Raw genomic sequence first — 22,816 nt, forward strand, 5'->3', positions numbered from 1 at the left:
AACAACAACAAACGAACGTGCTGACCATGTCCAGCTGTAAGAATAAAAACTTGTTCATTTTGCTTTATTGTGTTCGACAGGAAAGAATGCATCCGTAGACTGGGCTGCCCATGACCTATATTTAGACTGGCGTGACGTCTTCAACGTCACCGTGACGTGACTACTTGGTCTTTGCTGGTACCGCCAACGGTTATGGTGATGTCATTAACCACGTGACTCTCAAGGATACCTCTTACAGACAAACACTACCAAGGCGGATGCATGACGTGTTTATCTGTATACAGGCTGTTTATCCTAACGGTCGCTTCGAGAAATATCTGGCAGAGCTCACCGTCTAAACATCGCCTTGGCTCAGTCCCGTAAATATCGGTTTATAAGGCGTAGCCACCATTTCTTTTTAAATCTCTTCTTTTTTTCCTAAATTAGCCGGACTGGTTTATAAGCCACAAATATATATATAGCAGATACGTTGGCAGTCTCCATCAAGTGCTGAAGATCGTCGTCTTTGTTCAGGCCGAGACAGACTAGATGAAGATCATTGTCGTTGTTCAGGCCGAGACAGACTAGATGAAGATCATTGTCGTTGTTCAGGCCGAGACAGACTAGATGAAGATCATTGTCGTTGTTCAGGCCGAGACAAATTCCTTCTACATCCCAATATTCTCCGCCAAGAGATGATCTTTGACCTCTATCTGGTGTAATGGAGCTTGTGGAATACCCAAGTTCTATTCTACATTCAGCCTATCTTACTAGCTTCAAATTTTCAATATTTTAGCCCACGTTTACTTACACTATATTAGGTCTTTCGTGTTTTGGTTAACACCTGTTTTTTCTGTTACTGATAAATAGAAACAAGATTTGGTCAATTATTGACACAATTATCGTACAAATAAAGAAGACTGAAACAATATTTATTTGCCTGTTTGTTTATGATACAACTTTGAGCAAGAATGGCTGGACCAGATATTTAAAATTCAACCGTCCTTCACCATGTCGGCAATCATTGACAAGTGGGAGCAGGAATGTCAGCACAGACAATGTTTACGAAAATGTAACTATGGTAAGCAAAGACTTCATTTTGCTTTCCGATTAGTGTAGCTATTCATAAAGAAGAAAGTGAATGCCATCAGCACAGATGCACTCTAGAACCTTGCTATTGCATGGATTCCTCAATACATCCATGAAGTTTTGTTTGGTAATGTAGCTGAAAGTGATTATGTTGTTTTTTATGGAAACTCAACACACAATCTTTAGTGCAGAGCCTAACTTTTGCAGATAGAAATATTGTTCCATGAACACAATTCTTATCAGAGCATGTTATTAATAGTCATTGTAACCTTAGAGTCCTAGTGAATCACAATGTCAGCCATATCAGGCCTGCCTTTACTGTGACATCTCAACATCAAAACACTCTGCATCAATCGCTTAAAAAGAATCAACCTGAATGCTTGCCACGCGAACAGTAAAATAAAATCACACAGTTATATGCTGTAACTTATATATTGGGTTCATGCATAAGGTTTTTGGCACAACAATAATATGTGGTCAGGGGATATTTTTTCTGCTACAACTGGCACATGCAGGGTCAGCGTTGATAACTTCTTGCTGAAGCGAGCTAACGCTTTAGTGTCATCGACAACAACAGGAAAGGTAACAGACAGGTAGTTTTTGTCTGACACTTGCAGCTTCACATCATCCTGCAAAACAAAAGGTCTGGTATGTTATGTGTAATGCTCAATGACACAAGTAATACATGCTACCTTGACTGGCACTGGTGTCAGAATGTAGTGTTCATTGTGTCACAGTAATAATGCTACCTTGACTGGCACTGGTGTCAGTGTGCAGTGTTCACTCACTGACACAGTGATAACTAGTACCCTGATTGATAGTGGCGTCAGTATGTAGTGCACGATCACTACCATAGTGACAATAGTTTCCTAGCAGCTACTAATGTCAGCTCACTCACTGACACAGTAACAAATGCTACTGTGACTGCTACTCATGTTAATGTGTCGCTAATGCTCACTCACTGACACAGTGACATATGCTACCATGACTGCTACTCATGTTAATGTGTCGCTAATGCTCACTCACTGACACAGTGACATATGCTACTGTGACTGCTACTCATGTTAATGTGTCGCTAATGCTCACTCACTGACACAGTGACATATGCTACCATGACTGCTACTCATGTTAATGTGTTGCTAATGCTCACTCACTGACACAGTCACAAATGCTACCCTGGCTGCTACTCATGTTAATGTGTCGCTAATGCTCACTCACTGACACAGTGACATATGCTACTGTGACTGCTACTCATGTTAATGTGTCGCTAATGCTCACTCACTGACACAGTGACATATGCTACCATGACTGCTACTCATGTTAATGTGTTGCTAATGCTCACTCACTGACACAGTCACAAATGCTACCCTGGCTGCTACTAGTGTCAGCATGTAGTAACACTCAATCATTGATATTGTGACAAGTGCTAGTCTGGCTGCTACTAGTGTCCTACTTGTACACCTGTTTGAGTCTAAAATAACACTGTACTGAACCCTGTCTTTACATGTTATAACATTGTATTGTACCTGCCTTTATGTGTTGTAACACTGAAGTAAAGTGCCAGAGTTTGTTATTTCAGTGTATTTTACCTATGATGCTTAACAAGTGCCTGTGAAGTTATAACAACATTTTGTCCCTACAATAATTAACAAGTGCCTGTGTCTGCCACTGACCTAACCCTACTCCTCTCACCTGAGAAACATCCAGTTGACACTGCGACACTGATGTCACATGCGGCAGATGAACCGTCAAGACTAAGGTATTTGATGCTTCGGAAATATGCAGGTCATACTTGGGAGTGATTAGATTCTCAGTAACTTCTATCTCCTCAATGAGTACTTTCTTATTTGTATTAGTGTTGAGGCCTGTGGGTGTCAACTTTTGCCCATTGCTGGCACCATCTGCACATACAGTGATCTTTGACAGCTGTGTTAGAACAGAGTCTTCACTCTCTTTCCCTTGCCGTCATCATTTTACTATGATTGTCTCTCTTCTCAAGAGACTTGTGCAGCGCTTGAAGAAAACCATTCTGAACTGCCTGTAGATCCTTTGAAAGATGAGTCATCAGGCAGAACTCAAAGTGTTGAGTCACTGGTTGATGAACAGATGTTCAAGATACTCAAGCACAAGTGAATAAACATGGTCTCTGGGATCTATCCTTGGCACAGTCTTTCAGCACTTGCGGGTTTGTTGTTATGGAAACTGTGGCTATTTCTGAGAAACATAAAATTTAAGTAAAAAATAAAACATAAAATATTTTGCTACATATACATTATAAGTCAACTCCATGCTAAGCATTAAATGATACTACAGTTATTTTGTCATCTGCCAGTATATGTTTTTGATTTACTGTCCATTTTGTTTATAACTTTATCATGACTTGCGAAATTCAAGCTATGGTAAAAGGCAAGTACATTTTAAATGTGCTTTATATTTCAAGATTCACTCTATGTAATAAGAGTGATTATGGGCAAGAGACACCTTAAAACTCTGTAGGTGGGTCTGAGAAAGACAAAAAGTGCAGTTTTGCTTGTTTTAGTTAACAGCACTTGATCCTGGACGTCTCTGTCAACCTTTTCCTGCATGTTCATCAATACTTGATCCTTAATATCTGTCAACACTTGATTCTAGATGTTTACGTCTACACTTGACCTTGAATGTTTATGTCAGCATTTACTCCAGGATTTGTCAGCATTAGGATTCAGAATTTATTTGATAGCAGATCACTTACATTAAAATACAGTTACTACTTCAGAATTTATTTCATGCCAGACCAGTTACATTTGAATATTGTTAGATTTGACAATTTAGCAGCTGGAAAGAAAACAGTTTTAAAAATGCAGCCAGACTAGAGCTGTGTAACACTATTGAAATATCCTAGTGATATAACTGAACAGTCAAAATGTCAGCACACATCGTACAGCAGTTCATTAGCAGTCTTGACAAATAAATAGCTTTAATATCTAGGCACATCTGGTATGCGCTGCCTGGCATGCATGTTGTCTACACCTCAACTGTAATAGTTTCGGGCAGATACTTAATGTCTACACTTTTCATGCCATAGCAGATATTTGGTGTCAGGGCACAGGGACTTGCAGATAGTGTCTACATCCTAAGTGGGCAGACTGCCTGACAGATATTTAAAATGTATATAGATGCATATTAAATGATGAGGTCTAATCATTGAAAAACATTTTCGTTTTACAAGAAAGTAAAATGATAATTGTCACAGGAATATCATTACATGTACAATATAATTAAGGCATACCTTTTCTTTCTCCTTTCTTGTCATCCATTACTGGAGCTGCAAAGAGTGGAATGTTGTCATGTTGTGACTTTGGTGCTGGAATTCTGGCCCAGGACATGATGTTGACGTACAAAGCCTCCCCTGCCTGATATTTTACAGTTTATTTGTCTGTGTACTTAATGTACAGATATTACTTTCACAGTTTCTGAGTACACAAAGCCAAAATAAGGTGGTCCTATGATCTTACACTTACTAGAGATTACGATATTAGAGATCCCACCTGCATATCTCCAGGCCAGCATTTTTGTGAGGGTGTGTCCATCTTCTCCCCTTAATGACTTACCTTCTCTTACGCTTTATGGTGTCAGGTGCACCTTAACAACTAGGTCAATCAAGGGGAATCCAAGTACTGCATGCAAACCCTTTAGGTGCAAGCATCATTGATCAAACCAAATGACTGTCCCAGACCACTAGGCTTTCTAGTTCCACACAGTAATTATGGATAAATCTATATACAGTACAGTATAGACATTCAGCAAGACCTGTGAATTGGGGATGATTGGCATGTGTGGTGTAGCAGATGACTGATGCCTGTACTGTAACAAATGGCTGGTACCTGCATTGTAACACATCCTGCCATATTTTTTGAAACAGACATGTTTACTGGTAAGTATGCTGGTAACTTTAAATTTGGTAAATTTAAATTTTTCAATTTTACATAACTTTAAATTTATCTACAGAACAAAAATGAAGTTGTGATTTCTTAATGAGATTGCTTCTTGTTACCAATTCCTTAAAATAATTAATTTTAGGCTGAATAAAATACAAAAATATAAGAAGGGATATGTCTGCACTCCAGGAATACAGACAACATGTCTTCCTTATGGACTAGCTTCTAAACACAGTTTGGTCTGTTCTTCTTCTTGTTCATATTCATTCCCAGTGGAGCACAGGGCCGCAACCTTACCGCCATCGGACCGGTTCTGGGCATCCTTTCCATTTGGGACCATGTTATGCCAGCTGTCTCCACCTCTCTGTGGACTGATCTCCTCCACGTCTGTCTGGGTCTCCCAACTGTGCTCCCTGTGGCTTCCAGCCCAAAGCTTGTCTTGTTAAATTGTCTTCTGGCTTTCATAAGGTGTGACCAATCCAGCCCCACTTCTGCTTACTGATGTCTTAGTTTGTCTGTTAGTCCCTGTACACTCATTATGTTGTGAGTCTTTCCTGAATTAAAATACAATAGGTACTCACAACGCCATATTCTGGGAATAAGATGGCCTGAAAAGATCTCCTGTGGAAAAGAACCAACCAGAATGCCACTAGCCAAGACATCAAAAAGCGCAGGAGGGGTTGGATAGGACACACCCTGGGCAAACCAGCTGACACCATTGCCAAACAGGCACTTGACTGGAATTCTCAGGGGAAGAGGAGAATTGGGAGAACAAAGCAGACTTGGAAAAGAAAAGTAGAGAGCGAGGCAAAGGACATTGGAACCACATGGGCCCAACTGGAGGGAGGCTGCCCTAAACTGGGTCCACTGGTGAGGTGTTGTGGCCCTATGCTCCTTGAGGAGTAACAAGAATGAAATTAAGATATTCACAACATTCATGTAAAATCATAATAATTTGAATATTTATCACTTCAAGACCTGGAAATGAGTCTTGACACACATATATGGCTGAGGTGGTGCAGTCATCTCTTTGTAGTCTGCTGTCTGTTTCTGGATAAAACGTTGGTATCCTTGGGGGTCATTGTCTGCCAGGTCATCCAGCATGTTCCACACCTGCTGGGCCTGCTGTAACAACTTATTGTTTCCTTCCTCATCACTGCCAAGCTCTGGTAGTAAGCCCATGTTTTTTAGTGCTGTGACAGCCTCCATTAGGCAATGTACTTTTTATCTGCATATCAACAAGTTTAGGGAGACACAGCTTCATATTACTAAATCTACAACTGACAGGCATAATATACAAAACATGCTATTAATAACAAAGCAAGAAAGTATGATTTACTATCAGTAAACAAAAGTGATAGAAATACAGCTAAGGCCATTATATATCAACAAGTCTGCAAATGAGCCAAAAATTTGCAGTTAACATAAAAATCATTATTTAATAATACCATTGTTCCTGTTCTGCTCGAAGTCTGCTATTGAAAATATACTATTTCATAATGATAAAGTAAAAAGTTTCCTAAAAAATACTCAGTCTGTTTGTATACCCATTTCACAGCTATTGGGGTCGGAGGTGATGAAGAACGTATTCTGTATCCCCTGGGTACTGAACTGGCTATAAAGGGCAGGTCTTTGAGTTTCTCTAACCCTGTGTATTGAACTGGCTATAGTGTACAGGCCGCTAAAAGATTACCCGATCGACAAAGTGTAATAAGCCAAAAAAAAAGTCAAAATACAAGTTCACAATAAATTAAATGATGACAAAATCTGTTTAAAAGATTAACAAGAAAAATCACGTTTATTTGCCATTGTATGGTTCTTTTGATAATATTTTGTGTTAATAGCTACTTGTTTCATCGGTGATCGATTCGTCTTTGGGGCTTGGAACAATTTGACTTGGGACAAAATGGTCCTACCTGGTATGAAACAGACATATAGCTGGGACGAACTGACTGAGGCTGTGGGTCGAAATGACCGCGCGGTACGTAATTATCGTTTGACTTTGATCTGCACCGCACGCGGAATTCGACGCCCCTTCACGGAGAAATGCGCTCTACAAATTTGCCTACTAGTAATATTGTTATACACATGTAAATCACGCTGAAAATCTCCAAGAAAAACTAAAACAAAATTGATTATGGCTCTTTGGTTCACGTACTCACCGTTAGATCAGGCAGTCAGCGCATGAATGCGTCCTTGGTATGCGTACTACGTCACCGGAAGCTCTGCTCATCACACTATCCTATGACGTAATGTTGCATAGACCCAGTTCCGGTAGCTGAACCACGGAGTTGCATATAAGTCTGTGGCTTGAACCACGGACTTGTATGATACCCGTGTGTAGCTTAACAGTTTTGACTTACTAAACCTGTAGCTTGAACCACGGAGTTTTATGTGACATCGTGCTGGAACAGGTTCAGCTGTTGACTTACTAACAGTTGTTGACGCTGACCTAGGCGAGACAGATTTTTTGCTTCGCACAGACCTACTCTTAACAGCTATACTGAAAATCATCGGAAGTAAACAGCCGTTTTCTTCGAAGATTCATTATTACTAGTTGTGTTGTGAGTAAGTGCAACTCGAATAACCATCTGCCGATGTTCGTACAAGTAGTTTCATTGTAAACTGCATATTTTGTAGCAAGAAAATCAGTTCATGCCAAGGACCTATTCACAGATTTGTCTTTTTAGTGGATATATACCAGTATAGGCATCTGCACAACTAGTGCAGATTTTTTCAAATAACGCCTTAAGTTGTATTTTATAATGCATCAGTTTTTCATTACTTTTCAGTTATTTTCTGGGAAAGAAAGGAAGAACCATTATCCACTGTTTTTGCTCTTATTGTATTTTTTATATACATATACCTAGTTTGCTTCTAATAGATGTTGAGAAAATGCTAGTTTACCGAAGCTCTTTAGCTTGGTTTAAAATGATGGTATTTGATTTGTATTTAAGTAGTTTCACAAAACATTTTATGGCTGTTTGCAGAATTACTTTATTGAAACACAGTATGAGTGGCATTTTCTCCAAGACAACTAAGCTGATGCTACGTAATGTCCTCCGCCATACAGACTCCCACAACAAGGTGAGACTTTTGTATTGCTGAATGTGGCACCAATTTATGAACAGTAAAGTTTAATATCATTTTTTTATATCATTGACTCAGCAGTGTTAGAAGTAATAAATGTTAATAGCATCACCCTGTTGGAATAGGTAGGGTAACTCCAGTGATCCCACTTATAAAAGTGGAAGTTTATTTAAAATACAAATGCTGGTCACCATCCAGTTACATAAAGAATGAAAGCAATCCCATTTAAGGCATTCAGATGAATGTCCCATTAATTACTTGAATTCACTGCAGGTAAGATTGTGGATGCTAATTCTCTTGGTATTGATCCATTTCTGCTTTTGTTGCTAAAATGTTTCACCCTGTATTTATTTGTCCTTTTGTTCAGAGTCAGGTGAATCTTTCTTAGGCCTCTAGTGCAAATGCAGCAAACTAGTAAGAGAGAGCCAAAAATCTTGTATTACAAGCATTCATATCGGTTTATCACAGGTGGTGGAGGAAGCAGAGATGTGGCAGCAATATGAGCGTCAGAAGACAACAGCTGATGTTGGCCCCAACAACCCTTCATTCCACCACGATGACCGTTGGAGCAGAGACTTGTATAGTGGACAGCATAAATTTGACAGAAAGAAGAGAAAGATGCAAGAAGACAGACAAATGCCTTATATGGACCAGGATAACTCTGAAAGTACATTTTGGATGAGACAGCTTGACAAGGCTGAGAGATCTGATCCAAACAGGTGCTAAATACATGGATTATGTAAATATATATATGTCTGACATTGTGTGTGCAACATAATGCTGCAGTGTGGCAGTAGTCTAATCAATTTACACAGACTTATGGGAGAAATAGAGTAGTTTTGTAATCATGGCATTGAGTATATGTTTTACACAGCACTGTTAGGATTGCTGCATATACCTTTGGTGTGATGTCTTATTGTTGCATATACATTTGATGAGAAACAGCTAAAGTGTGTGCACACAGGAAGAAATTATGAAACTCATCACTGATCTTACCTAGATTACACCCCCCCCCCCAGTTTCATACTCAGAAGGCCAGAGTATATTATGTATACCTGGTGCGAACCTGCTGGAAATGCCCTAAGTCAGGGATGCCCAACCTACGGCCCGCGGGCCATATCCGGCCCGCGAAACTTCTGCCCACAGTGCAGGAAATCGACATGCTAGTATAAAAAAAAAACGAAAAAAGGGAAGAAGTATTTATCCCCACGTAGGGGCGTTTCCCAATCTTTTTTTCGATGGATGAACATTTCGATTCAGTGCTCCTACTTTGTGTCTCTACGATGCAGCCGGACATTCAGAAGTTGGTTTCGGGAAAACAACTTCAAATATCCCACTAAGTACTACATAATTAATGGTAAGTACAACTTGTTTCTAATAAAAAATGGTATCTGCTCTAATTTTTGTTCTTTTTTGTGTTTTTGCGGTGAAGTGGCCCGCGACACGGCTGTCCGAAATGGATATGGCCCGCGACACGGCTCTCCGAAATGTATATGGCCCGCAGGCCGAAAATGGTTGGGCATCACTGCCCTAAGTGATAGCGCTCAGTGGCATTCCCTTGTTGGACTCTGTGATGGGTGGGAAGCATAAGGAACGAACCAAATTGTTTATATCATGGCACCAAAAAGAACAAACCTAGGAAAAGGTGTAAGAGAGGATGAATCTTCAGATAGTGAGGATGAGGTGAGAGATTGCGTGAGAAAGAATGTTGAGGGGGCCTGGCCCTGTTTTATTGTGGTGGAGGACTCAGAGCTGGCCTAGCTGCTCTTGTCCCTCTCCCACCTTTTTTCCAGGTAGTTTTTTTTACATCAGATCTGTTTCCTTTGTTTAGGTCTGTCCCTTTGGGAGCAGTCTTTATATTTTTAAGGAGGATTGGACTCTACCATCAGATTTAAGATTTTTATGTCCTGATAACTGTTGTCTTTTGGTTGTTTTCTTTTCTTTGTTTGTTGGTGGCCTTTTAGGGCGACAATACTCCTTTTTACACTTTATCCATTCTTTTACATAATTGTTTACTTCTTGCGTTGGCTTTTTTTAAAGGATGTTATGGTTATATCACTCAATGGGTTTTGACCTTTAACTTTTTAAAGTAAGATTACTTCTTGTTGCCATGATATAGCTTTAGTTGCTGGTATGGTGTTAAACACAAACCAACCTAGATTACATAAGAGAAAAAAAGACATGCTCTTAAATCTCTAGGAATATCACTATTGCAGCTTAATCTTATTTTTTTTTAATGGAATTTAAGGGTAGGAAACAAATTTATTAAGTAGTTCTCTAAACTAAAATATTATTTAAACAGGAAATGCAGATAAAATTTGTATTATATATCTCATTTCAAATCTTGAATAAACTGATTTTTTAAATGTTGCATTGAAATAATTTTTAATTGATAGAGAGAAAATCTACAACCTAAACTTCAAGCCTAAGAGCTTATAACAATGAACGTTTGTCAGATTACCAATATCAAGGATCTGTGTTACAGGTGGGATCACAGTGGCTACAGAGAACTTTACCCAGAGGATTTTGACTTGGATAAGTCATGTGATGGTCATAAAGCTCACACTCAAAAACTGTAAATAGCTTTGCTTGAAATTATGATATCTTAGGATTATTCAAAAGCCCTGATTTTATTTGTTTTAGTTATATCACATTTTCGTCCCACAAATGTGCCATCAGACATTCTCCCTTTCTCAACTGGCTGATGATTTTTCTGCCTGTCAGTTTATTTTGAATCAAGCAAACAGTTTCTGCAAAGTGTGAATTTATTAATATCGTTAGCTTGCTTACTAACGGGCGGCCCAGTGACGCAACGGTTAGCGCTGTTAGCGCCTGTCACCAATACAGTGAAGGTTGGCTGCCCTGGGTTCATTTCTCGTCTCGGGCATGCTGTTCTTTCTCTGCACGTGGCATCTGTTTACAGGGCTGACTGCCCTCCGCCAAGGACGGTCCCAAGCCCGGCTGAAAAAGGAGGAGGGTTGGGCGTGGGGCCAGCACCCCCACCCCGTAAAACAAATCCTTGCTACCAAAACATCGACAACAGGTAAGACTGTCGTCGATGGCCTTTGCCCCAGGAGGGGTGAAAGGGTCTATTTTTTTGCTTACTAACAGCTACCCAAGTGAAGTAAGTCAGCTGCACACTGTTAGTACTCCTTTGGATTTGTAAATGCCAGTGTGTTAAAGATATTAAATCTGTAAAGGAATTGAGGGCTTGCAGACTGGACAATTCTCCTATAATCTGCCTTAGTATATCTTTCAGATTCACTTTTGTGTATCTTTTGGCAGTGGAACTTTTCAGTAAAAATGTAAAGATTTCCTTCTAACAATACTACTTTGCATAGATTAACTGGCATCTTTGCATAGGTCAGCTAACACTTTGTGGAAATTTATACTAGTGGTGTCTCTGCATAGATCGGCTTTATGGGAAGAAGATTCTTCTTTTCTTGTTTCCTATTCGCCCCCAGTGGAGCATAGTGCTGCAACCACACCCCGCCATCGAACCCGGTCCTGGGCATCCCTTTAAAGTTGGGACCATGTGATGTCAGCTGTCTCTGCCTCTCTGTGGACTGATCTCCTCCACGTCTGTCTGGGTCTCCCAACCTTGCACCTCCCCTGTGGGTTCCAGCCCAAAGCTTGTCTCGTCGGCTGGCTTTCATAGAGTGTGACCAATCCAGCCCCGCTTCCACTTCTTGATGTCTTGACCATGTCATAGGTGGCACTGTGTTCCCACAGAAAAATATACACAAGACAAATTGGACTTCCCCTGATGGCCAGATAGAAAACCAGATTGACCATATAACAGTTGCTCGAAAGTGGAGATTGAGTCTCCAAAATGTCCAAGCGAGAAGAAATGCAAATGTTGCTTCAGACCACCAGCTTTTAGTCTTCAAGATTAAGCTGAAGTCCTTCATTGATCCAGCAGGCAGACCACACCACAAGTTTAATACTCAATGTCTCAAGAACTGTGAAGTCAAGAATAAGTATGAGGCTCTTTCAGGACTGACAGAAGAATCAGTGGAAGAATACTGGTCAACACTCCAGAGCACTTGGAAGTCAATCTGCACAGATGTTCTTAGGAAGAGGGAAAGAAAACACAAAGGAATGGATGAGTCCAGAGACCTGCACAAAAATTGAAATCAAGAAGGGACTGAAAACAGACACTCAATAGTGTTCAAGACCAGCAAGAAGAAGGAAGGTCTCTGAGCTGAATATTGGGAAGCCAAACGCCAAGTGAACAGATCTGTCAGGGAGGACAAGAGACCCATGAACTGACAAAGGAAGCGGAGATATCAGCTAAAAGGGAAACATGAAGCGACGAAATAACATTTTACGAAATAATGTAACACAAACTCTGTCAGGCAGGAACATCAACCCAAACAAGCCAGTGATGTTAATTGTATATGCTGGATTTGAAATGTCTTGGCAGTAGGAAGAAGTTGATCTGGTTATAAATTGAATCATTTGGGGGAATGACAAGTTGCTTTGCTCAGTTCTTTGTGGAGATGGAGGGTGTTGGGTGCAGTTCTCAATCTGTGGTATGCGTACCCCTAGGGGTACGGCAAAGGTTATGCAGGAGTACGCAGCGACATAAATAAGCACACACCATTATAAAAATAAGTACTTTTATACGTGAACTTTTATACGAGGGGTATCCGCGGACATACTTTCTCCCCCTTTGTGGATACAATTGTGAAAAAGGTTGAGAATCTCTGGGCTAGGGTGGCTCTGTGGGGAACATGAGGAGCCTTAAACCCCTGTCATTGCTTTCCCCTAGACCATTCCTGCCCGTTGACTGAGCATGACAAGGATATTCATCTTTGGTACTACCTTTAGGGTTCTTTGTGGCTGTTTGTAGAACTTTTTACTTTGTGGTCTTTATGTGTGGAGGTCAGAGTGTAAACTTGGATAATGGTGGCATAAGTAATATGCAGATGTTCTACATGCTCATAGAGGTTCCTTCTCTTAGTGCCATTGCTCACGATCTTGATCCAGTAGTACTCTCTCCTCCTTGGAGTTTGCTGAGGGATGTATGGTCATTGTTGATTTGGGCCTCAACCCAACCATAACTGTGATATTCTTCCTGGCGTCAGTCTCCTCTCCAAGCAAGACCACAGTTGATAACCTATCAGCTGAAGGTTTGCGTTGTTCAAGAACATATGGACACTAGGCACTGGCTAGTACTTTTATCAAGGAAAGCCTTTGCCCAGAGATCCCTTGTTAACATCCTGTTTTGCTGTAGGATTTTCACTCCTTTAGTCTTTGTCTTTACCAAGATTGCTTGCAAATCAGTGGGATAATTGACTCTTGGCTAGGGTGGGGTTATAGAATTTTCTTTTGTTTTTCTGCAGCCTAGAATGAAACATTGGCTTCCACTTTATCACACACTTTTTTCCATCACTCAGACAAAACAGCTTATCTTCAGCATTGAGGGATAAATTTTTCACAATCAGTACTGCCAAACATCAGTTAAGGAAGAAGTCTCCATCCAATTCAGTGTGTAATTATGAACCATAACCATCATCTACAAGTGGTGACAGTGAGATGGCATTAAATAGGATTTGTGCCACAATTCATGCCTTTAGATGATGATAATTAAGGTTGGTAGCTTCTGTGGATAATTAACTTGGCAGGAAACATCTGAGGGAAAAGTCGTTAGCAAGCTATTTGATATTTCTGCGTGATGGATATAGTAGATTTTTGACTAGATTACAGTTTTATAATCCTAATAATTTTTATATCAGAGTTATCATTCATTATTTGACTGCTTGATAAACAGCAGATCATTGTTAAAACTTTGTTTTTGGCTTTCCCCTGTCCTATTATCCCCCTCTTCCCGTTCTACTTTTGCTTATAATATCTCTTTTTGATTCTGCATATTCACGCTGTATGTAAACATTTCTTTAGATTTTAGCTTGGTGACTTTAAGTTCTTTTTTATCAATAGGAGACATGCAAAGAAGAAGAAGAAGAAAAAGAAGATGAAAAAGAAGAAAGTTAAAGAGCGGAAATCTGAAGTAAAAGAGAAAGTGCCCGGATGCTTGGTCAAACTAGACAGCTCAGGGTTACAGAGATACCAACACATGCAGCAGCTTGACAAGAGAAAAGATTGTGTACAGGATGACAGTGAACAAGAGGAAAGCAAGTACAGTGGGAATTCGCAAGGTGGTGAAGTAAGGGCTAAGGACATCACCAGGGAAAAACTCAAACGATATAGAGACCCACATGACCACAAACACCATAGCCATAAACATAGGTCTTCAGCTTCTGCACGTCCAGAGTGGGCTGAAGTGACAGCAGACCCCATCAAACACAGCTATGACTTTGACAGAAATTCAGATTTGGAGTGGGTAGAGGTCACTGCAGATTCTGTCAAACACAGCCATTAATAGATGATTTTGTGAATGTGATGTAGATACTTCAATAATATTGTCAACAGCTTACTAATAGTAAACAGTGGTGCATATCTGAAATAGTTTATTGATAGTAGGCAATGGTGCAGGTCTGGTGTGAGCAGTGTACTAATAACCATTGGTGCAGATTTGCTCCTTTAATAAAGCAAAATGACATTTCATTTTAGTAAGACTGTCTTGTCAAATGTGTAATAATATTTCTCTGTAAGTAAAATTTGTGTAATTTAAGTTTAGAAGAGGAGACATGCATAATTATTGTCAGTAGGAATTGCCTGTGCTTTTTCATTATGCACCTCCGGCCCATGAACAGTTTTGGGCTTCTCTATTGGCCAGGCTTTGAATGCAGGAAATCCCAACTGGACCGTCTGATGCAGGAGCCCCCATTGCAGTTCTGTCTCATACCATAGCTGGCTATCTCGGGTCCCTGTATCTCAATTTACATGTGCTATCATGACAATAATCCAATCAGGGCTTCCTGCTTACGAGACCTGGACTCGTGAAAACGGGAAAGGGAGTGTCATTTGAACTTGTAGAGCTTATCCAGAATGCCAGAGTGGCTGAGATGGTGTCTGCTTGCAAGAGATGTGGTTTAAAATACTAATACAGCATTCAGTTTGGTATTAATAGTTGTTTGTAAGTTGCATGATGGACAGATGGTAAGTGATGTTTTCACCATCTGGAATTATCCTTCCAGAAGTTATCCCAAAAAATTGCATTCCAAGATTTTGCATACAACAGTAAATTCTGCTCAGTGATTTCATTTCCATCTGATTGCCCTCTTTTTTTTTCCATAATTTTTAGAACTAGGTGATCGAACCTTTCGTGATCTTCAACCTACTATCTATCTATTCCTCTTCGTGCATCAGGCTGCACATAAGGCCTCAACCAGAGTCCGCCACCGATGTCGATCGCTGAAACCGCTCTAGGTGACCATGTCCAGCCTTTCCTTCATCTCCTTTCACTGTTCTTCTCAAGTTTCTTTGGCGGCCTCGTTTTCTTCCGCCGTCTGGAGTCCATCGTAGGCGACTCTGGAGAGGTCTGCTGTTGCTGGCGGAGCACATGCAATCCATCGCCAAGCCTTCGTTGAACGCGTGGTGATGGACTCGGTTTCAGTTCTTCGGTGGAGTTCTTCGTTGGTGATTGTGTTTGGCCAAAAGATGTTAAGTATGCGCCTGAGGCATCTGTTTTGGAAGGAGTCAAGTTGTTACTGATGGTTTTTGGTCATTTCCAAGGATTCTGATCCGTAAAGAGAGGGTGCTGATCACATTTGACTTGAAGATTCTCAGCTTGATCTTCTGGCTGATGTTTTTGCTTCCACGTGCTCCTGAGTGAGGCGAAGGCTGGCTGGCTTTCGCCAGTCGGGCTCGAATCTCCACCTCGCATCGGTCGTTTGACATTTTGGACCAAGATTTTGGACCCAAGAAACTGTCAACTTTCATCAATCTCTTCTCCATTTAGTTTGATGCTGTCTTGGGACTCTGCGTTCACTCTCATACTTTCGTTTTCTTTGTGCTGACTTCAAGCCAAGGTTTCAGCTGTTCTGAGAGGCTTTGTTTTTTTCCTGCATGTCTTGGTGGCAGGTGTGACAGCAGGGCAATTATGTCAATCAGCAAAGTCTAAGTCTTCCAGCGCTGTTGTTGCTGGTCATAGTCATGAGTCCATTCTGATTTCCCTCTCTCTCATGTCGGTGAAGTCTTCATGATCCAGTCCCATGGCCCAGGCGATGAAAGAAACGCGCAGAATGCAGCCTGCTTCACCCGGTACTGACGTTGAAGGGTCTGTGAGCTCTGTGTCAAGACAACCTGGATTTGAAAATCGCTGTACAGCATTGCAATGACCTGAACAAGTTTTGCAGGGACTCCGTATGCTCGGATTCTTCCATAAGGACTCGGCGGTGGATGCTGTCAAAAGCCTTCTCAGGTCGATTGAAATTGATTTTGTACAGCGGTGTGTTCCATTCGTTGCTTTGCTCCAGAATCTGTCGCAGAAATGAAAGATGTGTTCGGAGCAGGATCGTCCATACGAAATCCTGCTTGCTGTGGTCGGAGGTCTTCTCAAGAGTTGCCGTCAGTCCTTGACAAAACAATCTTGCTGAAGACCCTTGCTGTGAGGGAAAGAAGTGTTATGCCCTCCAATTATTTGCAGTTCCAAGATTCCTTTCTTTCAACCTACATACCATCTTCAAATTCTCAGTCTTGACGCCGAAGAAAACGACATCAATTGAAACAACCTAATGGTAGTCGGGGGGGTTCTTGTATATATAGACAGTGTTTTTAATTTTGGGTGTGGGGTTTTTTTTCTATTTTTCTTTGTGAAAAAAAAGGGTTAAGTAGATGCCGAGGATGTGATATCACATCAACCTGCTCCACATTTTGTGCATCAAGAGGATTTCCTTAGACTTTGGCATGTTTGGGGTAACAAGAAATTGTTTTTCTGCGGTAGAAGACAAACGTCTGAGTCTCATCTTCATATTCTGAGACTGAGCCAAAGCAAAGTCCTCAGAAGACTTTGTGAGACTGACGCTATCACGGTCATTAGTCTAGAGTATAAATAGCACCAGTGCGGTCAGCCGGTCACACAGCCTTGTAAACAAACACAAGATGGGGGTTGGGAATGAGGACTGGTGGAGACGAACTGCTGACGATTGGTTATTAAGGACCTACAGAATGATCTCAAGTTGCCGTGATTTAGCCCTAGTTTGCTGGCATGGCATTAAACACAAACAAACAGAATGATCTCACGAACTAGAACTGTGTGTGTAAACTGACAGTGAAACTCAACGCTGAACTTAGGTCAGTAATGTATTCTATCGCTAAATACCTAAATTTTAGCTACATATCTCACGTGGAAATTAAGGTCTGAGCTAAGATCATCTAAACATGATGAATGTTGTACTGTTTCATCATCTCGTCTGTGAAGCTGATCGACTTCGTCTCACATGCGATGACCTCACCTGAACTTTCGATGGCTACATCGTGTCGCTTGATTAATGTTTGATTGGCTACATAGTGTCGCTTGATTAATGTATTTGATTGGCTAATCGTGTCGCTTTGATGAATGTTGATTGGCTACATCATGTTCTTGTGTATGCTTGATTGGCTACATCGTGTCTCTTGATGTATGTTGGATTGGCTTGATGATGGCAACATCATGATCGCTTGGTGAATGTTTGATCGGCAACATCATGTCGCTTGCTTGCAATATTCTGTCGTCGTCGTGAGTGAGTGCTTGTAGCCATCAGTGCGTTTGAAAAGCCTATTCGACTTGCCAAACATGTTTTAGAAAAGTGAAAGACCCCGCATGCTTTCTTGCTGATATGCTTATCTTTTAATAGCATCTCCCGAAAATAATGACTGCTTGCTGACGATAAACATTAGTGTAAGAGGCGGTAGCGGGAGGGCTGTGATAACGGACGGTATGTTTACAGCAGCTTGTGGGATGGAAGCTGTAGATGTCCCCCGTCGTCAGACTTGGCTGGTGTCGATGTACTCGTCAGATTTCACCAAAATCTCAGTCTACGATTGCTGCGGGCCCGTCCTACTTACTTGTATATACAGTGGATACTCGTTAGCGAACGCCTCGATAGCGAATTTTCGGTAAAACGAAAAAATTTTCGCTAAAAATTTGTCTCGGATAGCGAACAAAATTTCGGATAACGAACAAAATTTCGTTAAAAATTTGTCTCCGATAGCGAACAAAATTTCGGATAAACGAACAAGCCACGTGACCACATGAACAACCAGCATGTAATCCATTCGCGCTCAGAGACACAGTTACGATCAGTCGTTCCTTACCTGTGGCATTATCTATTAGAATTTTTGTGCATATTTTAATAAGATAATCCTCAATCATGGCTCCAAGAGATTAAGAGCAATAATAGTAGTAGGTACATGTATCAAGGACGCGGCCCCAACAAATGAAATTTGAAAAGGAATGATTCAAAGTATGAAGGTGGCATATGCGTCTGTCGGATATGTGATGTCGTATTTACCCAAGAGGTTTTACAAAAAAAAGGCAGAAGAAGCAGACACTGGACGAATTTTTTTCTTCAACCTAAAGCTACAGAAAAGGGAAGTCACCCCGATTTTATAATGTCACGCTGTGCTCATGGAGAGGGATTCAAAGCAGTAATTCCACCCCTTCCTCCCACACGCTGCTTCACCCAGGTCGTTCAAAACGGCAAGTTTTCTGATGTTTAAATGCTTTCGTTAATGTTTTTATGTTTATTTAACTCTCATTACTTATCGCATTATAACTGTTCTCATTTAAAACAAATACTATATATAATAGCCTAACTTTCAATAGCGAGTCAACAGGGGCTGGGAACCAATTAAAATCTATTTCTTTATTTCTATATGGAAAAAATTGTTTCGATAACGAACATTTTCGGTTAACGAACAGCTTTCCAGAACGGATTAAGTTCGTTAACCGAGGTTCCACTGTATTTATATACGCTGTAAGGCGTGGGTTCAGTGGTCACGTGACATCTCATGTTTCGTCAGTTTTCTGAAGTCACAGTCTTGGGAACTGTGGCGAAGGAGCGTAACATTCACGTGACTTTGTGGATGTTCTGATCTCACACACTGTAGATGGGAGTGAGCACCATATGATGTCACACACTAGATGGGAGTGAGCACCATATGATGTCACACACTAGATGGGAGTGAGCACCATATGATGTCACACACTAGATGGGAGTGAGCACCATATGATGTCACTGTAGATGGGAGTGAGCACCATATGATGTCACACACTGGTAGATAAATGAGTAAGCCACAAGATATGAATGTCACACACTGTAGATAAGAGTGAGCACCATATGATGTCACTGGTAGATGGGAGTGAGCACCATTATGATGTCACAGCACTGTAGCACATATAGAGTGAGACACCAATGATAGATATAGAATCACTGCCTATATAGGATGGGAGTGAGCACCATGTGATGTCACACACACTAGATGGGAAGTGAGCAAAATATGATGTCAATGTAGATGGGAGTTGAGCACCATGTATGTCACAACACACATAGATGGGACTGAGCACCATATGATGTCACTGTAGATGGGAGTGAGAAACCAAATGATGTCACACACAGATGGAGTGAGCACATGTGATGGTCGACACACACACTAGATGAGTGAGCAGCATATGATGGTCACTGTAGATGGGAGTGAGCACATATGATTGTCACTGGTAGATGGGAGTGAGCACCATATGTGTCAACACACACTGTGGATGGGAGTGAGCACCATATGATGTCACTGTAGATTGGGAGTGAGCACATATGATGTCACACACTGTATGATAATGGGAGTGAGCACCATATGATGTACACACTGTAGATAAGAGTGAGCACATATGATGGTCACACTGTAGATGGGAGTGAGCACCATAATGATGTCACACACTGTAGATGGGAGTGAGCACCATATTGATGTTCACACACTGTAGATGGAGTGAGCACCAATGATCACAACACTGTAGATTGGGAGTGAGCACCATATGAATGTCACTGTAGATGGAGTGAGCACCATATGATGGCACTGGTAAGATGGGAGTAAGAGCACCATATGGATGTTCACACGTAGATGGGAGTGGAGCACCATATGATGTTCACACTAGATGGGAGTGAGCACCATGTTATGTGAATGTAACCACACCCCTAGATGGAGTGAGACTACCATATGATGTCATGTAGATGGGAGTGAGCACATATGATGTTTCACCATCACACATGTAGATTGGAGTGAGAAGCACCATATATGATGTACTGTAGATGGGAGTGAGCACCATATGATTAATCACACACTGTAGATGGGAGTGAGTCAACCATATGATGTCACACACTGTAATGGGAGTGAGCCACATATGTCCCACACACTGTAGATTGGGAGTGAGCACATATGATGTCACCACTGTAGAAATGGAGTGAGCACCATATGATGTCACACACACTGTAAAGATGGGAGGGAGCCATATGATTGTCACTGTAGATGGGAGTGAGCACATATGATGTCACACTGTATATGTGTTGGGATAAGTCCCGTCACGTAACGTTTGCGTTGGACTTGTTGATAAACCCTACTCGTATTTTTTTCTTTGATTATGAAGCTATCTCAGTACCGGCTGAAAAACATCCACAAGGAAGGGAGTCTGCAAATTCAAAAGGTGTTCTAGCAATGTGTCAATTGGTGGCTGTTGTCATTGTGTCACGAGCTGTTTTTAATGTGTCATTGAGGGGGGGCTGTGGTTCAATTGGTGTCATTGTGTATTCGGGGCTGTTTTTTTCGTGGTGTTCAATGGGGCCCCTTTGCGTTGTATTGGCAATGATTGTGTGTCGTGGGCATCTTTTTCGTGTTACTGGGTTATGTCATTGTTTTTTGTGTCATGATCGTGTGTCTCTAAGCTGGGTCATATCTTTTGTCACTGTGTCATGTAATGTGTCTAGAACTGTCAGTGTCTTTAGTTCAGTGTCACTTGGTGTGTGTCGTGTCTCTATGTGTCTTACGTTTTCGGAACAGTTCGTAGTGAAGGCAGCTTTCTTTTATTCTTATCAATATTTGCACTGCCCTTCACAACCGATAATAAAACGCGTGTGAGTCACCCGTTATTGACTAGAGACAATTAGTGAGTAAAACCGGTGTCTGCACCGTACAAAAGTACACCCCAACAATGTAGACCCAACATCTTATTAATATAAAAACCAGCAAACGAAACCAGCATAAAAAAAAAATAAAATTGAGATGACAAAAACAGAAGAAAAAGGAACTGGTAAAACAAAAGAAGCGTAGCTATAAGGCTCACGGACATACGGCAAAGCAATAGCGGGGGGGGGGGGCTGTAACACTACTGTGCACCAATACAGAGAAAGACAGCGTTCCGAGAATGAGGCTGAACCCAGGACAGTCACCTTCACTGTACAGTAAAACCTCAGTTTTCGTTGACCAGTTAGCGTTGATTTTTTAACCCCAAAAAAAAAAAAATCATCTCGGTTTTGGTCGGTTGCCTCGGATTTTGTCAGCGTGCCCACGTGACCTCGCTACTAATTTTGCGCAAAGGGCGACCCACGCGTTCTGCTGGTGTTTCTCGTGTGAGCATCACCGCGCGTGTAGCCAAACAATTCCATGGCTTTCCAGTGGTTTTTTGTTTGTTTGTTGATTACGGGTACTAACACTACAATTACATGTAAGTGATGGCTGAGTGTACAGTATTCAGTGTAATGTGTTTATTTTGCATTTTTCAGTTTCAAAATATACATTACCCACATAAAATAAAATCATGTACTCCAATCATCCACTCACACTCACGTTCAGTAAGTGTAATAAAAAGACAGGAGCAGAGAAAAAAACAAGTAAATCTGAGTATATAAAGGAAGATTCAAACAAGAATGTACCGATTTTGAACCTACCAGAACTATGTCATTGTATCTTACTGAGGGCAAACACCCTCATATTTCGGTTTATGAAACTGATAAAAACATAAGTACGGGGCTCACATCCCCTCGATGCTCTCGTCTGGTGCTGTTACTTTGTCTCTGGTACTTGCAAGTGGCTGTTAAACTTGTCTGTGGTGCTGTAGGTTCTACTTCTTCCTGGGTTATAAGGAGGTAAATTCGGAGAGAATGAACTTCTGAGTTTAAAGAGGTGAATTACTCGTGTTAAAATAAAGCAAATCCTAGACGACGCTTTTCTTAAAGACAAAGGATGTAGAAAGGGAAAATCACATGTTGAGAGGATTAACCTCCTGCGAGGATAAACACTCGAAGAAACAGAGAGAAGAGTCATTGGGTTCAAGGTTATGACAGAATACGGAATGTTCTCGTCTTGTCCTCATAACTCGACCAACTCATCTCGTTAGGGTGACTACACTCGCCTTTCGTTCATGCAATCATGGTTGGTGGGACTCTTATCATATGGTGTGACATACATGACTACACATCAATGTGATGACTAGAATCATTGGTTAACAGTGATGCCCGAAATCGCACACCATCCATCCGAGTTTGAGTCAAGGCAAAGGATGTACGAATCGCCAATCATTAAGGTGTGTACAGACAGTTATAATCTGCAGTAACACATTTCATTCCATAGACTTCGATCTCCTAAAAACTTTTTATCTTTTTCTCCCCCTAAACACGTGGCGCGCACTACACACGCACAAGGAATACATGCACTCGGGGCCGCCTGAGAGTTCGGAGGTGATAGAGAGTGCTCTCACGTAGTGGGTGATTGGCTGCAGCAGGGAAGCTGTTGACAGACTTGTGAGCGAGGAGTGAGCTAGCACTAGCATGAGCTTTGCTTTGTTTGGAATCAGGGCGAGAAACGATCCC

At 41.2% G+C, this 22,816-nt stretch overlaps 3 protein-coding genes across 5 annotated transcripts in view; 2 read left to right on the forward strand and 1 right to left on the reverse strand.

The window, feature by feature from the left end:
• Positions 1-910, forward strand: part of LOC112567512 — a 44,754-nt gene extending 43,844 nt beyond the window's left edge. Inside the window, 1 exon segment of the mRNA XM_025244206.1 lies at positions 81-910. Coding sequence (XP_025099991.1) covers positions 81-160 — 80 coding nt within the window. The 3' untranslated portion in view covers positions 161-910.
• On the reverse strand, positions 911-7,210 carry LOC112567513 (PIH1 domain-containing protein 2-like). Its single transcript, XM_025244207.1, has 6 exons — positions 7,148-7,210; positions 5,964-6,213; positions 4,337-4,460; positions 3,208-3,282; positions 2,761-3,026; positions 911-1,697 (listed from the first exon to the last, which is right to left on the reverse strand). The coding sequence occupies exons 2-6, from the start codon at positions 6,192-6,194 to the stop codon at positions 1,509-1,511; spliced, it is 885 nt and encodes a 294-aa protein (XP_025099992.1). The 5' UTR covers positions 6,195-6,213; positions 7,148-7,210; the 3' UTR covers positions 911-1,508.
• A 43-nt stretch (positions 7,211-7,253) lies between these two features.
• Positions 7,254-15,096, forward strand: LOC112567694 (uncharacterized protein NKAPD1-like). Of its 3 annotated transcripts, none has more exons than XM_025244440.1 (5): positions 7,254-7,549; positions 7,976-8,072; positions 8,544-8,794; positions 10,561-10,650; positions 14,019-15,096. In XM_025244440.1, exons 2-5 carry the CDS (start codon positions 7,998-8,000, stop codon positions 14,458-14,460), a joined length of 858 nt encoding a protein of 285 aa, XP_025100225.1. In that variant the 5' UTR covers positions 7,254-7,549; positions 7,976-7,997; the 3' UTR covers positions 14,461-15,096. The 3 variants fall into 3 exon arrangements, with proteins under 3 accessions (XP_025100225.1, XP_025100226.1, XP_025100224.1); XM_025244441.1 differs by having other exon boundaries at positions 7,254-7,504; XM_025244439.1 differs by having other exon boundaries at positions 7,255-7,553.
• Positions 15,097-22,816: the final 7,720 nt, after the last annotated feature.

Source organism: Pomacea canaliculata, linkage group LG7 (assembly GCF_003073045.1).
Source record: "Pomacea canaliculata isolate SZHN2017 linkage group LG7, ASM307304v1, whole genome shotgun sequence".
Taxonomy (NCBI): Eukaryota; Metazoa; Mollusca; class Gastropoda; order Architaenioglossa; family Ampullariidae; genus Pomacea; species Pomacea canaliculata.

Excerpts from the sequence above, each read along its gene's own strand:
- LOC112567513 (XM_025244207.1), bottom strand. The coding sequence starts at position 6,194 with ATGGAGGCTGTCACAGCACTAAAAAACATGGGCTTACTACCAGAGCTT. Across the intron at positions 3,027-3,207 it reads GGATAGATCCCAGAGACCAT|GGAAAGAGAGTGAAGACTCT; the intron begins GTTTATTCACTT and ends GATGACGGCAAG. Across the intron at positions 1,698-2,760 it reads GTCAACTGGATGTTTCTCAG|GATGATGTGAAGCTGCAAGT; the intron begins GTGAGAGGAGTA and ends TTTGTTTTGCAG.
- LOC112567694 (XM_025244440.1), top strand. The coding sequence starts at position 7,998 with ATGAGTGGCATTTTCTCCAAGACAACTAAGCTGATGCTACGTAATGTC. Across the intron at positions 8,073-8,543 it reads ATACAGACTCCCACAACAAG|GTGGTGGAGGAAGCAGAGAT; the intron begins GTGAGACTTTTG and ends GGTTTATCACAG. Across the intron at positions 10,651-14,018 it reads AAAGCTCACACTCAAAAACT|GAGACATGCAAAGAAGAAGA; the intron begins GTAAATAGCTTT and ends TTTTATCAATAG.